Raw genomic sequence first — 12,766 nt, 5'->3', positions numbered from 1 at the left:
ATAGTTCATCCACCTTTCTCAACCCATAAAAAAGACCTTGGCTGGTGTCCTGTATTTTATCTCCTCTCTTTGGGAATGTCAATAACTTAAAGGGAACCCCCAAAAGTCTTTGCTCAAGACAAGGTTTTTCTGAACTTTTTTTTTTCCTTACAGTCCTCCATATAAAGACTTTTTGCTATGCCTGCCTCTACCCCTTCTCTTTTAAAGTTTATTCAAGTATGTAATCTCCCTGCTGCTCTTTTCTTCCAACATATACCAGCTTGATGCATTTTTTTCCACTCGTGTATTAGCCCACTGTGTGCTGTACATGTATACAGAGAAGGAAGTCCTGCTTCCCTTTCCTGCAAATCCACACCCAGAGGAAAAGAGGTACATCATTAAAAAGGTGTGCAAGTATGTTTGGCTAAGGTAACAATTAAGTGCTTCAGTTTGCCCAGGATGGAGAAGTCCAGGTAAATTTGAAATCTCACCAGTTGACAGACAAAACTGAGGTTGTTTTTTTTTTGTTGGTTTTTTTTTAATTCACATTCAAGGAGTTTAAGTACTTCTGCATTATCTAATATGGTATCTGTGGTTACAATTGGCTATCTAGTCTCATAGAAAAAAAAAAAAGACAAGAGGGAGAAGATTTAAAGGATAACAGCTTAAGCAAAAATGATGCAATTTCAATTATTAGGTTCTAATTTTTTAGTAGGTCATATACAGCTTTACTGTTTTGGGATCTGCTAAACAAAGTTGTTTTACTTAACCCTTGAGTAACACAGGCAAAGAAACGGAAAATAGCAAAATCAGTGTTTTAAGATCAAAACCAAGAAGTTTAGAACAAATGAAATATAGATGGCTTTATTGGATTTAATTACATGGGAAAATGAATACCTAGAACACAAAGTACCATAAAAATATAAACACATTTATTAGGACAATGTTTTATGAATCTCAGATATACATATTGTTAATATGAAAAACAAGTCTAGACAGAAAAATACTATTCCACTTGAAGAGCTACTATTTTGCAATTGCTTCAGTACATTTTTCAATGACAGCACAAAAGCAAATTTTAAAATCTCTTCTTCTGCTCCCTGAATGCAGAAGAATTTACTGTCCCACTTGTGTGAGCTGCAGCCCTGTCTGGCACAGCTCTGTGTACTGAAGGATAAAAAGGGATGGAAGGAAGGCAGAGATAATACATTGAAGAGGCAACTCGTTTTGACAATATAGTATTAAAAGAATTAATATGTCCATATTTCAGCAGTAGTATTTTAATGCCATTTACTTTTCCATCTATAGAGAAAATGTTCCTTAAGTTAGAGTTTTGAACTAACCCTTCTGAAAATAAATTAATATTCTAGTATATCTGGCTATAATCTCAGTATATTCTATTTAATAAAAAAAAGTTCAGTTTTCATAAAAATCCTGTCTCATAAAAACTAAGTCTCCTGAATAAGTGTACTGAACTCAGCAAGATCATGGCAAAACCACTGTAATTTAATTATCTGACTTGGAAATCTAATTAAAGTATATTTAACTGCATCTTGTAGCATACTAAAAAATATCATGTTTATTACTACTGGTGTTAAAAAAAACTTATACAGGACTGAAGTTTGGTCTTTTATTACTGAAAACACAAATCTAGTTAAGACTTCAGACAAGCTCTCATTAACATGTTTTATTTCAATTTTATTCAGAGCTGAAACAAGAGCTTCATTTACAGCTGAGGAAAGCAAAGATGAAACTTTGTTCTTTCTTTTGTGCTCAGCCATACAATTTATTTTTCTCCTGGCAATGGATTTTAAATCTTTCCCATTTTTTTTTTTTTTAATGGGAACTGTTTTAGTAAGCACTGACATTAGAGCTGACAATGCTTTGTGTGGTTTTCTTTCCTTTTGCCTGGTTTCTGTGTCTGTGTGTGCAGGCATGCATTCATTAACGTAATTCCTCAACATTCAACAAGAGTGCATCATAAACCAGAGGAAAAAAGCCTCATAAATATTTAGATCCTCCACCTACCTTCCAAAACTAAAGTGAAAAAGAGTATTTAGTGTGGACTTGGTTTGAGTTAATCTGCATATGAACTGAAAGGGGGTACAAAAGGATGAAAAGGTAGTGGAAACGAGCATACAAACCCCATAGTCTCCAGGGGGCCATTCATCTTGTTCTTGTCAATACAATCTCAGTCTCACTGCTTGGCTGTGCTCTGCGCATGACCCAGACTGCCTTTGCAAAGGATGTGCCAGCTTTAGCATGGTTTGCTTCTAGCGGGTAATTTTGCCAGAGGAGAAGAAAAATATTTCACATTTAGGAAGCTGAAGAAATTTATCTACCTGTTTGTGGTCCACACATTGACATACAAACTTGAATAATTTACATAAAAGGACAAGTAGGTTATGTGAAAAGCAATTTTAGGTAATTTGACAATTAATGAGAGGTAATGACATCACGACATAGCTCAAAGCATGCTAGAAACCCATACAACTTGTACCAAGGTTTGTATATATTTACATATAACACTCCACTATTTCTAACAAACAACACTGTCAAAAATTACAGGTGAAAAACCAGGCCACAAATAAAACTCACTGATTTAGTGAACTCTCACAATTGAACAGTCACAGAATAGTTTAGGAATCTGTAAATTGTTTTTATATATTTTAATTTTTAAAAATGAAGGCATGTGTAATACATTATTTTTTATGATCTGACAAATTAATTTTGAGTGATTACATCATACTACCTACATACAAGGACTTCTGCCCTACAACTGCTGGTTTTAGGTATTCTTTTCAGCCAAAAGGGCATAAAGACAACTAAAGTCTATTATCAGACTGAATTAATGATTTCACAAAAAACAAAACTCTTGATCATAAACAGCCAAAACAGAACTTTTTTTTTTTTTGTGAAGACAAACTTATAATGAAATAGTGTAACTTACTGAATTAATCACACTCCACATCAGTCAAATGAATTACAGCAAAGTTATATAAATACTACATGGAAAGTGGTCAGTTTAGTCATATAATCACTTCTTTTACTACACTGCTAATCTATTATGGAATTGTGAGACCAGGAAAAGTCCAAGCATACTATTTTCAAATTAATCTCTATTTCAGCCTCCTCTTTAAATGAACTCAGCCAAAGTGGGGCTATTTGGTTGGTTGGTTGGTTTTTGTTACCAGACCCCCTCAAAACCCGTCAATGACCACACCAAAGTGACATCAGGTACAAGCAGGAGCATGCAAGCTGCTCTGACTCCCCAGCTCATCACCTGCTGCCACTCTGACATGCAGGACTCCACCTACACAAACTCCTAATGAAGCACCAGGATGTATCTGTAGCTAGAGGGATAATTGATTTTGCTATGAACCTGTAAGACAGGTGCATACAAGCTTCAAAATGGGAGAAAAGATCAATTATGCCTCTAGTAATGAAAATCAGATGGATAGCTATAAATAGACCACCTGGAAGGAAAGCCAAGATAGGAATGTATATTTCAATTGACTTGCTAAAGGGAAGACCACCTTCTGGCCTGAAAATTTGCCATCTAATTGGCTAGGTTATGACTTCTTAAAACCAAGTAGAAAAATTCTAGAGATGGGGAAAAGCTTTAGGTCAAGCAGTGTCTTCCTTCCACCTCTAGCAGAGAAATGGTCTGCCAGCCTCTCAAATAACAGGAACTTTACAGATCTTTCTACAGTGGTAAGAAGGAAGGCTGTCTAATTTGGATTACTTAATACCTGTTTTCATGTTGACCTTCTTTAATCAAAACATTACAAGAAAAATTAACAGTACCTTTTTTCCCTGTACAGTTCTACCACAACTTGTTTTCTGAGCATGCTGTTAGAGCAAATTTTTATTTGTTGATACATATACAAACAGTATCGTTATGAAAATTGAACAGCAGATATACTCACCAGGAAACTGATTTTTGCATTTCTCTGCTCTACCAACAGGGTAACAGTTTTTTAGCCCTATCAGGACTTGAGATGTACAGGGTGTGCACATGCTAAAACCAGAGAGTTGTACCTGTTCTGTCAAAACAAAAACCCGCAATCAAAAAAGTGTAATTACCTTTCTTTAACAACTTGACAAGTTACCTAAATACCTAAGAGGTGAAGTACTCTCTATGAAACCTTCATATACTTATTTTTAAACAAATACAATACCATGAGAGATAATGCTAACATTTCAGTGATCACCCTTATTTATGAACTGTACAGTAACTTCCATAATAAAAAACTGCCTATTAGAGAAGGGTCCTTAAAAGCTTCTACAATTATAAGGAAAATTCTAAAATATTGGAATCTTCTCATGTTCTAAACAAACAAGACTATCAAGACTCACATGAATGGATCTATTCAGAAGTAATTTGAATCTATAAGAAATGCATTTTATTTCCCTTTCCTATATTTCAGTCACAATCTGAGACCAAGCATAAAAAGAATAGTAAAAAAATTAAGAATTTGAGAATGGCCAGCAGAGTAAAATGTGATATCCTAACACTGCAAAGTTAGCTGCAGCGATTTTTGCATGTATTTTGCCTCTACACCACAGAGAACTTTTCAGCTTATTCCTCTGTGCCTCTACTCTGTGGTCTGGCCAACACAATGGCTAGATATTAACACAATTCTGAAAGTCAAAGCTATAGGGAATAATTTCATTACCTTCAACAGAGTCATTTTATTCTTGTCAAAACTCTGAACACAAGTTGTTCAAACTGTGCCAAGAGCAGAAGTGGTTAACAGAAAACGTTTCTGTATGTTTACAGTGAGATGCAGCTGATGGCCCAACAGTTGGCAATGGCCACTCCAGACATTCAAGAGGTGAAGAACATATTTGCACAGAGCAGGAAAATGCCATGCAAAAACTATGAGACTAAAGTGAACTTCTGGAGATTCAAGTGGAATACCTCGAGGCAAGTGAATCCTATCCTTTACTGTGCTCATAAACTTGTAACAGTGACTTACTAGTATAAAGCAATTAATTTGTTCTGAACAATAATCAGATCCAGCATAGCTATATAGGAGGATAACGTATTGTATAAAGTGACTGCAGCCTAAAATGATCCAGATCTCCTATACAAACAAACAACCCAGCAATGTGCACCTTTTGGCTTTGAGCCCAAGAGTCATGTTTTACTGATTGTTATGATCTGGCCTTTGAGCTCTGGTGACAGTCAAATAGGGACTTACAATGCACCAGCCTACAAATTCCAACAAAGATGTCATGAAATCGGGGATGCTTCCTGATGAAGGAAATTCTGAATTTATCTGAGTGCTTAATCAGTAATTCTCTGTACATTTATAATGTCTTTTATCCAAGCAACTTGAAGTATTTGACTACAAAGTGTTTCATAGCTTCTGAAGAGTAGAAAACAGTGAAAGGGGTTCTAGGACATATGATAATTCAAATATATGTAGCTACTATATTCCACGAAAAATCTCCCACACTCAACAAAAAGACTGTGGGTAGGAGGAACAAATGAGAGACAATGAGTCATCCACAATCAAAACAGAGTTTAGGCTTCCTAAAGTGAAAAAGGACCATTAGAAAATATTAAGAAATTGAACACTGTAGTTTTCTTTTAGAGAAAAGGCAAAAATAGCAATGGACAGATTAAAAAAGAGCCTCTGAGAATACCATAGCATGGAAGCACAATGGTCTTTGTGTGGGTAATCAACAACCACTATAAGCACTGCTCTGGCCTTTGCTTCTGATGAACACTGTTGAGCAACTCTGTCTCATCTCCAGAAGCTTTCAACACTCATACCATTTAGTCCCTTTCTTTTCTCACAGTGTTGTAGCTTCATATATTTCTCTTCACCATTAAAACAAGGATTCACATTTAATAAAGACTAGGAAAATAGAAAGTATTTTCAGCAGGTAGAAAAAGAAGACTTCTAGTTAAAAAAAACCAAAAAACTTTGGCCTTTTCAGACTGATTAATTACAGTTTTAAAAAAGGCATAAGTTTTCTTATCATTTATTTAGATGTTTTCTGTCCAGGTAAATATATGCTCCTTTTGTTAGAAGTGCTGCTCTGTAAGTACTGAACATTAACAATCATATGCAACACATCACTAGCAATCCCACAGTGTAAGTGAATATTCATATGCATTCACATTTCACACATTAAAAGAAAAAGTTAAATTAATGCTTCAGCTGCATTTTAAATTCTGGTTTAGCTGTAATTGATAAAAATGGATAATTTAAATCTATTTACCAAGTTACGATTGATAACATTCATATTTCACAGTAACCAATACACTCTGGTATTTTACCAAAACATGGTGCACCTGAAAAACAAAACTTGCCCATTTCTTTAGCTGTCAGCTCTTTGCCACTGTGGTGGCCAAAATAAATCTGCAAATTTCCCAGCTATGAAGTATTTATTTTTATTTTTTTAATCCTATTGTTTAGGTGAAAACACTTCTCACTATAGTGAAAATTAAAAATACTGGTTAGTATCTTACACGTAAGTATCTTTCAACACTGAATTTTTAGCTACAGGTAGCAAATTTTAAATAGCTGCTGAGGGCACTACTGTAGTTGAGGTAACTTCATTAATTAAAATACAAAATATTATTCTGGATAGTTTTAAACTTAGGCATTAGTTCAAAACAAACAGAAGGTAAAAATACCCAAATGTGTCTGAAATAATGGTCTCTCAGTATTCCTAATTTCCAGATATGATAATACTGTAATTCTTTAAACTTTAATGTGCATTAGCTGGACTTCCACTGGCGGGTATTATATTTAGCAATGGTCCCACAGATTTAGCAGTGCCCCACAGATCTGGGCAGCATTTGCAGTAATACGCACTCACTGCTACTCCCACTTTGCAATGTGGGCATGGGCTGGCTACCAAAAGGAACAGGCCAGAAGCCACTTGAAATTCTTCCCTACATGAGCACAGAGTTACACAGCTAAGGTAATAACTTTGTGACTGCAGAAATGGAAAAGTGTTATATCCTAGCACACTAACTGAAGCCATGGGGCTAGAAAAACTTGGACGACACTGTATGGTGTGTTCAAGAAATTAGTTGGCTTCTTTTATTGATGTAGGAAGAGCATCAATTACTGAAAATCTACCCGTAAAATGCACTAAACCAATACAAATGTTTATAAATTATAAGGTGTAGGAATGTTATGAGCTTAGAGGCAAAATATACCTTCAAAATACAAGATTCAAATATGTTCTGTAAACAATGTTGCACCCCTTTTAATTCTATGTGCTGTTAGGAAGAAGATAAACTGGATACATTTTATGTTTTCTCTCTGTAACTGCTAGCATTTTTTTCTTTTCTCTGCCTTGACAGATTGCTTTTCTTTTCCTCCTAACCATTTTCTGCCTTTCTCAACAATGCTGTAATAAAACTGACATATCTGAGACTTCATTTTCATCTCCTATTGGACAGTGAGAAATGAAACCCATCTGAACTTTGTTTTTAATGCACAGAGATTTCTCAAGAGCACAGCAGAAGCACCACCCTCTCTAGAGAGACACACCTTTTCTTCTTGCTGGAAGGCTATCTTTTCTAGAAAAATGTCTGCCTAGGACTTAAAGAAACTGCATGTGCAGCCATTGCAAACCCAAGAAATTTATCTACTCAAAAGTGCAATCTCATAGGCAATAATTCTATGATAATCTTCAATACAGCTGTAATACACTCTACTATATACTGATTTACATCTTTTCCATGCTTAACTCTCTGGCAGGTAGATAAGGTGAAGCCCAATACAGAGGTACCCTGCCCTCCCTAACTACCAAGAGTAACACAAAATGCTTAATATTTCATCAAGCAGAATTTAGTCCACTCCATCCTATCCATGTAACAGTACCCTGTAACAGTGCCTCAAGGTATATGAAATACACACCTTATCAAAAAAGCTGACAGGTACATGATTTAGGTCAAAAGTGGGAAAAAACTTTTGTTTCACTTAGCATTGTCTTTTCACCCCAGCTTAATGACTGCATAATTAATACACAAGCACAGGAATGAGAATGTAGCTCTTCCTACTCTTGTGCAAGTGGATGAATCACAAAGGTATCTCTTCTGGCTCTTTTATTCCAGACTGAGGGAAGAGCCAGTTCTACCAGGAGTTGATACTGTGGCTTACTACACCCTTCTTCACAGCTGTTGTACAGCTCATAATAGCTTTTAAAGTATACCAGATACAAATCTGAATCCTCCCAGACTAAGGTGTGCTTAAAACCTTCATCTTTCAGCTCTTCAACAATCACGTAACAACCCCACTGGACAAATATAGGCATTATCTCTTCCAGGATTATACACAATACTTGGACATGTCCCTTTTGAACACTACATCATCTGCTTACTACTTTGAATGATACACTACTATAGCTTCTGCTTGAAAAGTTGCCTGTCAGTTTGCTTTAATGTCAAGGGAAATATGTTTTTGTTGTCAAACACAGCACAGAATTTTAATGTAATTAGTCCTTGAGATTTTTAGTTTGGCTCTAGACCTTACTCTGTGTTAAGGTATTCATCATTTTACAGAGATAAATGTATTTCAGATGTTCATCTGTTTTTGATGTTTGATTACAGCAGCTATACTCTTGTACACCATGAATGATTCTATACTGAATAACATACACAATATATTTTTTTCAAGTGACTGTAATAGGTGAGTGAAGAATTATTTCTTTCCCTAAAGAAGAGTAGTACAGCATATTGGTACCTTCCTCTTACAGACAGAACCACAGAAGGCTGATGACATCCAACAGCTTATGCCTATGATTTGGTCAATAGAGACACTGGAAATAATAGCTAGCACTTTTGAAAGAGCATGCTTCCCAGTAGTCATTACCCTTTGCCTCAATTTCCAAAGGTGTTATCAGTTATGAACATTATAGCAGTAATTGAATTTGCTTTTTATGATCATAGCAGGTCCTTACTGTAATACACAGAGAACTGCTGCTGGCATTATCATAATTCTTCTAACTTTGAGATTAGATTAATGCAATAAAACTTCACCTTAAAAGAGAAACTTGGAGAGTACTACAGGTTACATGATACAAGAAGGGCTACCTAGATGAAAACACAGCTGAAGATAGGAATTTCTTCTTGTTGTCCAGATAGAAGTCAAGACATTGGGTAGTTACCAAAAGAACCTTACAAGACCTCAAGACCTAGTTATCTTGAAATAGACTAAGCAGCCTCTACCTCCCTGCCCCCCCCCCCCTTTCCCAATACCAACACCACACAACCTCTCCCCCATATCCACAGAACCTGTTTACCCAGGCCTGTTACCATGTCCTCCCCCCAGCCTTCCTTCCCCATGGGAAAGCTGTAAAATTAAGAGAGTGCAAAAGTGTTTCTACTGTCTTAATAGATCAGGCTGTAGTCATGCCAGTCTTGATGGGAGCTATGGTTTCTCACAGCTCTTTAACCTGAATTAATTCAACTTTCTTCTCCCAGAAATTGTTAAAACGCCCTTTTTTGCAATGCAGGAGTGTGGGAAGGTAAAGGGAGAGAGGAGAGCATAAGGTATGCTGAGAGGGGCTTTCAGGTAGCATTTTTTTGTGGTTTTTGCTGTGTACTTGCTAAAGAAAGATACCATGTTGATTAGCCTATTTGAAACCAATGATGAGCTTTTTGCATTTTATTAAAACATTCCACTTTTCCAAGGAAAAAGCATTTTTTTCTAAAGCTGAGAAAAAAAAAGCTTCTGCTTTTTTCTAAAGACTTAAATTCAGAGTTTTGAAATATCTATAGAAAAAATTAAGGATGAGAACTTTTCCTGTCATTTATGCCTAATTACACGGGCAGCTTCATCACAAAGCTTTGCCTCCATTTCTGTATTGTTCCAACTGAGAAAATAATTCAGCTTAACAACCGAGCAAACTAGAGCCTGAATTTTGCATTGCACTGGCATGAGTGATTCCACAAGTGTTGGTGTGGACCATCTCAGCTGTCACTAAATAAGCACAAAATACTTTAGGACAAACTATATTGTTCCTATTAGCAGATTACTAGTGTTACTACACAACTTGTGCTGGTATTTCTTACCTTGTATTACCTACGTACATTCAAGCACTAGAAACTCTTTATGTGCAGGAAGCAATAATGAAGTGGTATGGGAACAGCTGCACCAAATCTGCTGAAAAGTCTTCATATGCTATTTTTCCTGTGAGAATCAACAGTCCATAACAATTATTCTAACATCATCTACGTTCATCTAATTTTAAAAGGAAAGCTTGCTCTTCAGCAGATACCCTTAATAAATTGGAAGGATTTGACAGCATGCTTTCTCAGGGTTAAAAAGAGCCTTCACTTACCAGTTAAAAATTAGCAAGCAAAGGAAATGTATCCTTGTCCAGACTGGTCTACAAGAAGCAAAACGATGGCAATTTCATTAAGCACGTAAAGTTGTATTTCAACCTGTCACAACCTTAAAACAAGGTTGGAATAAAGCAAATGCAATCATGTTACCAAATACAAACCACACTGTTTTGTTATCTATACACATACTGCAGTGTGCTATGGGCATGCTATTGATGAACTAAGAATCTATATTTAAAATAATGGTTTGTAACACTGTTACTCTTTGATAACAAGGGTAGTATTTTCTTACTAAAGATACAATTTTTTAAGGATAGAAGCAGTAAAACCGACTTACCTTACATAAGCTGTTAATTTCTACTAATGTAAACAAATCCCTGAAATGACATAAAAACTCCAATGTCCAAACAGAGTTCTATCTACCTTTATAGAGGGGGAATATACAATGAACACTGGACATAATGCAATAATTCAAGGCATTCTTACTGTTAAGAGAACTACACGTTCTCTACATTTTTGTCACATCTTTCAGGAAAAGCAGAGTTAACACTGCTTGACAATACCCAATGACATTGTATACCTGTCAAGATGACGTGTCTCTGTTTCTTTTTAGTTTAGGAAGCATTGTTCATTGCCATTAACCTAACATTGAAAGTATCTTCAAAAACCGTGCAGTATGTATTGAAATGCATTTGAATTTTTTACGGATTTCAAGCAATAGCTAGACTTTATACTTAGTCCTATGAAATATGACTGTTTTCAGCGAGCTACGTGAAGAATGCAGCGATTTTCATCCAGCTTCGTAACAACAGCACTGCCAAGCTACCGCGAACTGCCTCCAAGCTCTTAAGTGCTAAATACCAAGAGCACCGAGTAGCTGCGCGGGGAAGGAGGAATACGTACAAGCAACAGCGTCGCGCTGCTTTGCCTCTGCGGCTACAGTGGATGGAGCACGTGAATTTTGGTTCTGGCTGCTGGACACCGCTGCTCCCGTCACGTCTCCCATCCAAACCCGTCAAACAAGCCACGGCTGATGCCAAAACGCGGCGCTGCCCTACAGGCAACAAGGGCGGCGCGCAGCCCTGCCGGAGAGGCTCGGGCGGAAAGGAGCTCAGCGGGCCGGGATCCGGCGCGGGCTGCCGGCCGGGGCAGGCGCTGCGCACTCGGGGGAAAGGGTCGGCCCTGCCCGCCCGGGGCAGCGCCAGCGCGGACGGACCCCGAACCTCTCCGCACCCCGCCCGCCGATACCCGACGCTCCCGGGACCCCGCGGACGGGGGCTCCCGGCAGCCCCGCTTCTCCCTCCTCGCCCCGGCGAGGAGCCGGTCGGCGGCATGCTGCCGGGGCGTTCCGGCGGCTCCTCCGGGGCTCCGCGCTCCCCGCCCGGCCCCGGGACCGAGCGGGAGCCACTCCTCGCGCCGTCCGCGCCGCCCACCGCCCGCGCGCGCAAGCGCGGCCGCGGTCCCCGCGCACACCTGCCCCCCTCCCCGCCCCGCCGCCACGCGACACCGGGGCCGCGCGCAGCGGCGAGAGCGCGCGCGCCCCGGCGCGGCTCTCCCCGCCCCCGGGGTGCACGTGACGCGTCCCCGCCCCGGAGGTGCCGCGACGCGACTTTGTTTGGGAGAGTTCCGCGCGCGCGCGCGTGTTTCCGCGCGGCGGGGCCGGGCGGGAGCCGCACGGGAAGCCGGCTATCCCCCCGCCGCCGCCCCGGGCCCCTGGAGCGGAAGGGAGGGAAGGAGGGAGGGAGGGACAGCTGTGGCTCCGCCAAGCGGCGCTACCGCCGCCGCCGGGCAGCGCCCGCCCCGCCTCTGGTCCCGCCCCCGGCGTGTCCCACCCCCGTGGGCCCTGCCCCCTCCCCTCCTGCCGCCGCCGCCGCTGCTGCCAGCGCAGCCTGAACTGAAGCGAACTCCGGAGCGAACTGAGGAGAAGTGAGGAGGCGGCGGCGGGGCTGAGACTCAGCAGCCACAGGCGGCGGCGGCAGCAGCGGCAGCAGCAGCAGCAGCGGCGGCGGGAGGGCGGGCGGGCGGGAGGCGGAGAGGAGGAGGAGGACACACGCCAGGCGCAGCGCGGCGGCAACAACAGCAGCAGCGGCGGCAACAGCGGGGAGACACCGGCGGCGGCTCCTCGGAAGCGGCAGCCGCGCCAGCAGCGCCCGCCCGCCCCGCGCGTCCCCTCCCTCCCTCCCCCGCCGCGGAGACAGGGGGCAGCGCCGAGAGGAGAACCGGGCTCGGCGTGTGTGTGCGCGGGAGGAGGAGGAGGAGGAGGGGGGACACACCGAGGACTGCGCCGGCCGAGGGCGCACGGAGCAGGGGAGCGGCGGCGGCACCGAGAGGCGGCGGCGGCGGGTTCTTGTGCCCGGAGAGGAGGGCGCAGCCCGCACGGGGGTTTCTACCGAGTTTCCTTTTTTTTTTTTTTTTTTTTTTTTTTCCCTTCTCGGTCCCTGGGACTCAGCGGCGGGTCTGCGTTTG

General features: G+C 40.8%; 1 protein-coding gene across 13 annotated transcripts; it reads right to left on the bottom strand.

The window, feature by feature from the left end:
• Positions 1–827: 827 nt before the first annotated feature.
• On the bottom strand, positions 828–11,740 carry LOC110477922 (uncharacterized). Of its 13 annotated transcripts, XR_014954371.1 has the most exons (5): positions 11,204–11,716; positions 10,297–10,344; positions 10,028–10,145; positions 3,909–4,025; positions 828–2,252 (listed from the first exon to the last, which is right to left on the bottom strand). XR_014954371.1 is itself a non-coding variant. In XM_085576872.1 (3 exons), the coding sequence occupies exons 1-3, from the start codon at positions 11,632–11,634 to the stop codon at positions 10,130–10,132; spliced, it is 495 nt and encodes a 164-aa protein (XP_085432998.1). In that variant the 5' UTR covers positions 11,635–11,715; the 3' UTR covers positions 828–10,129. The 13 variants fall into 13 exon arrangements, 2 of the variants coding, with proteins under 2 accessions (XP_085432998.1, XP_085432999.1); XR_014954370.1 differs by having other exon boundaries at positions 828–4,025; XR_014954374.1 differs by lacking the exon at positions 10,028–10,145 and having other exon boundaries at positions 10,297–10,409; positions 11,204–11,713.
• Between the last annotated feature and the right edge of the window lie 1,026 nt (positions 11,741–12,766).

The sequence above is a fragment of the Lonchura striata genome, chromosome 3, assembly GCF_050655825.1.
Source record: "Lonchura striata isolate lonStrDom1 chromosome 3, ASM5065582v1, whole genome shotgun sequence".
Taxonomy (NCBI): Eukaryota; Metazoa; Chordata; class Aves; order Passeriformes; family Estrildidae; genus Lonchura; species Lonchura striata.
This window is presented reverse-complemented; position numbering and strand designations above follow the sequence as displayed.

Excerpts from the sequence above, each read along its gene's own strand:
- LOC110477922 (XM_085576872.1), bottom strand. The coding sequence starts at position 11,634 with ATGCCGCCGACCGGCTCCTCGCCGGGGCGAGGAGGGAGAAGCGGGGCT. Across the intron at positions 10,345-11,203 it reads GCAGCGCGACGCTGTTGCTT|ACCAGTCTGGACAAGGATAC; the intron begins GTACGTATTCCT and ends TGCTTCTTGTAG.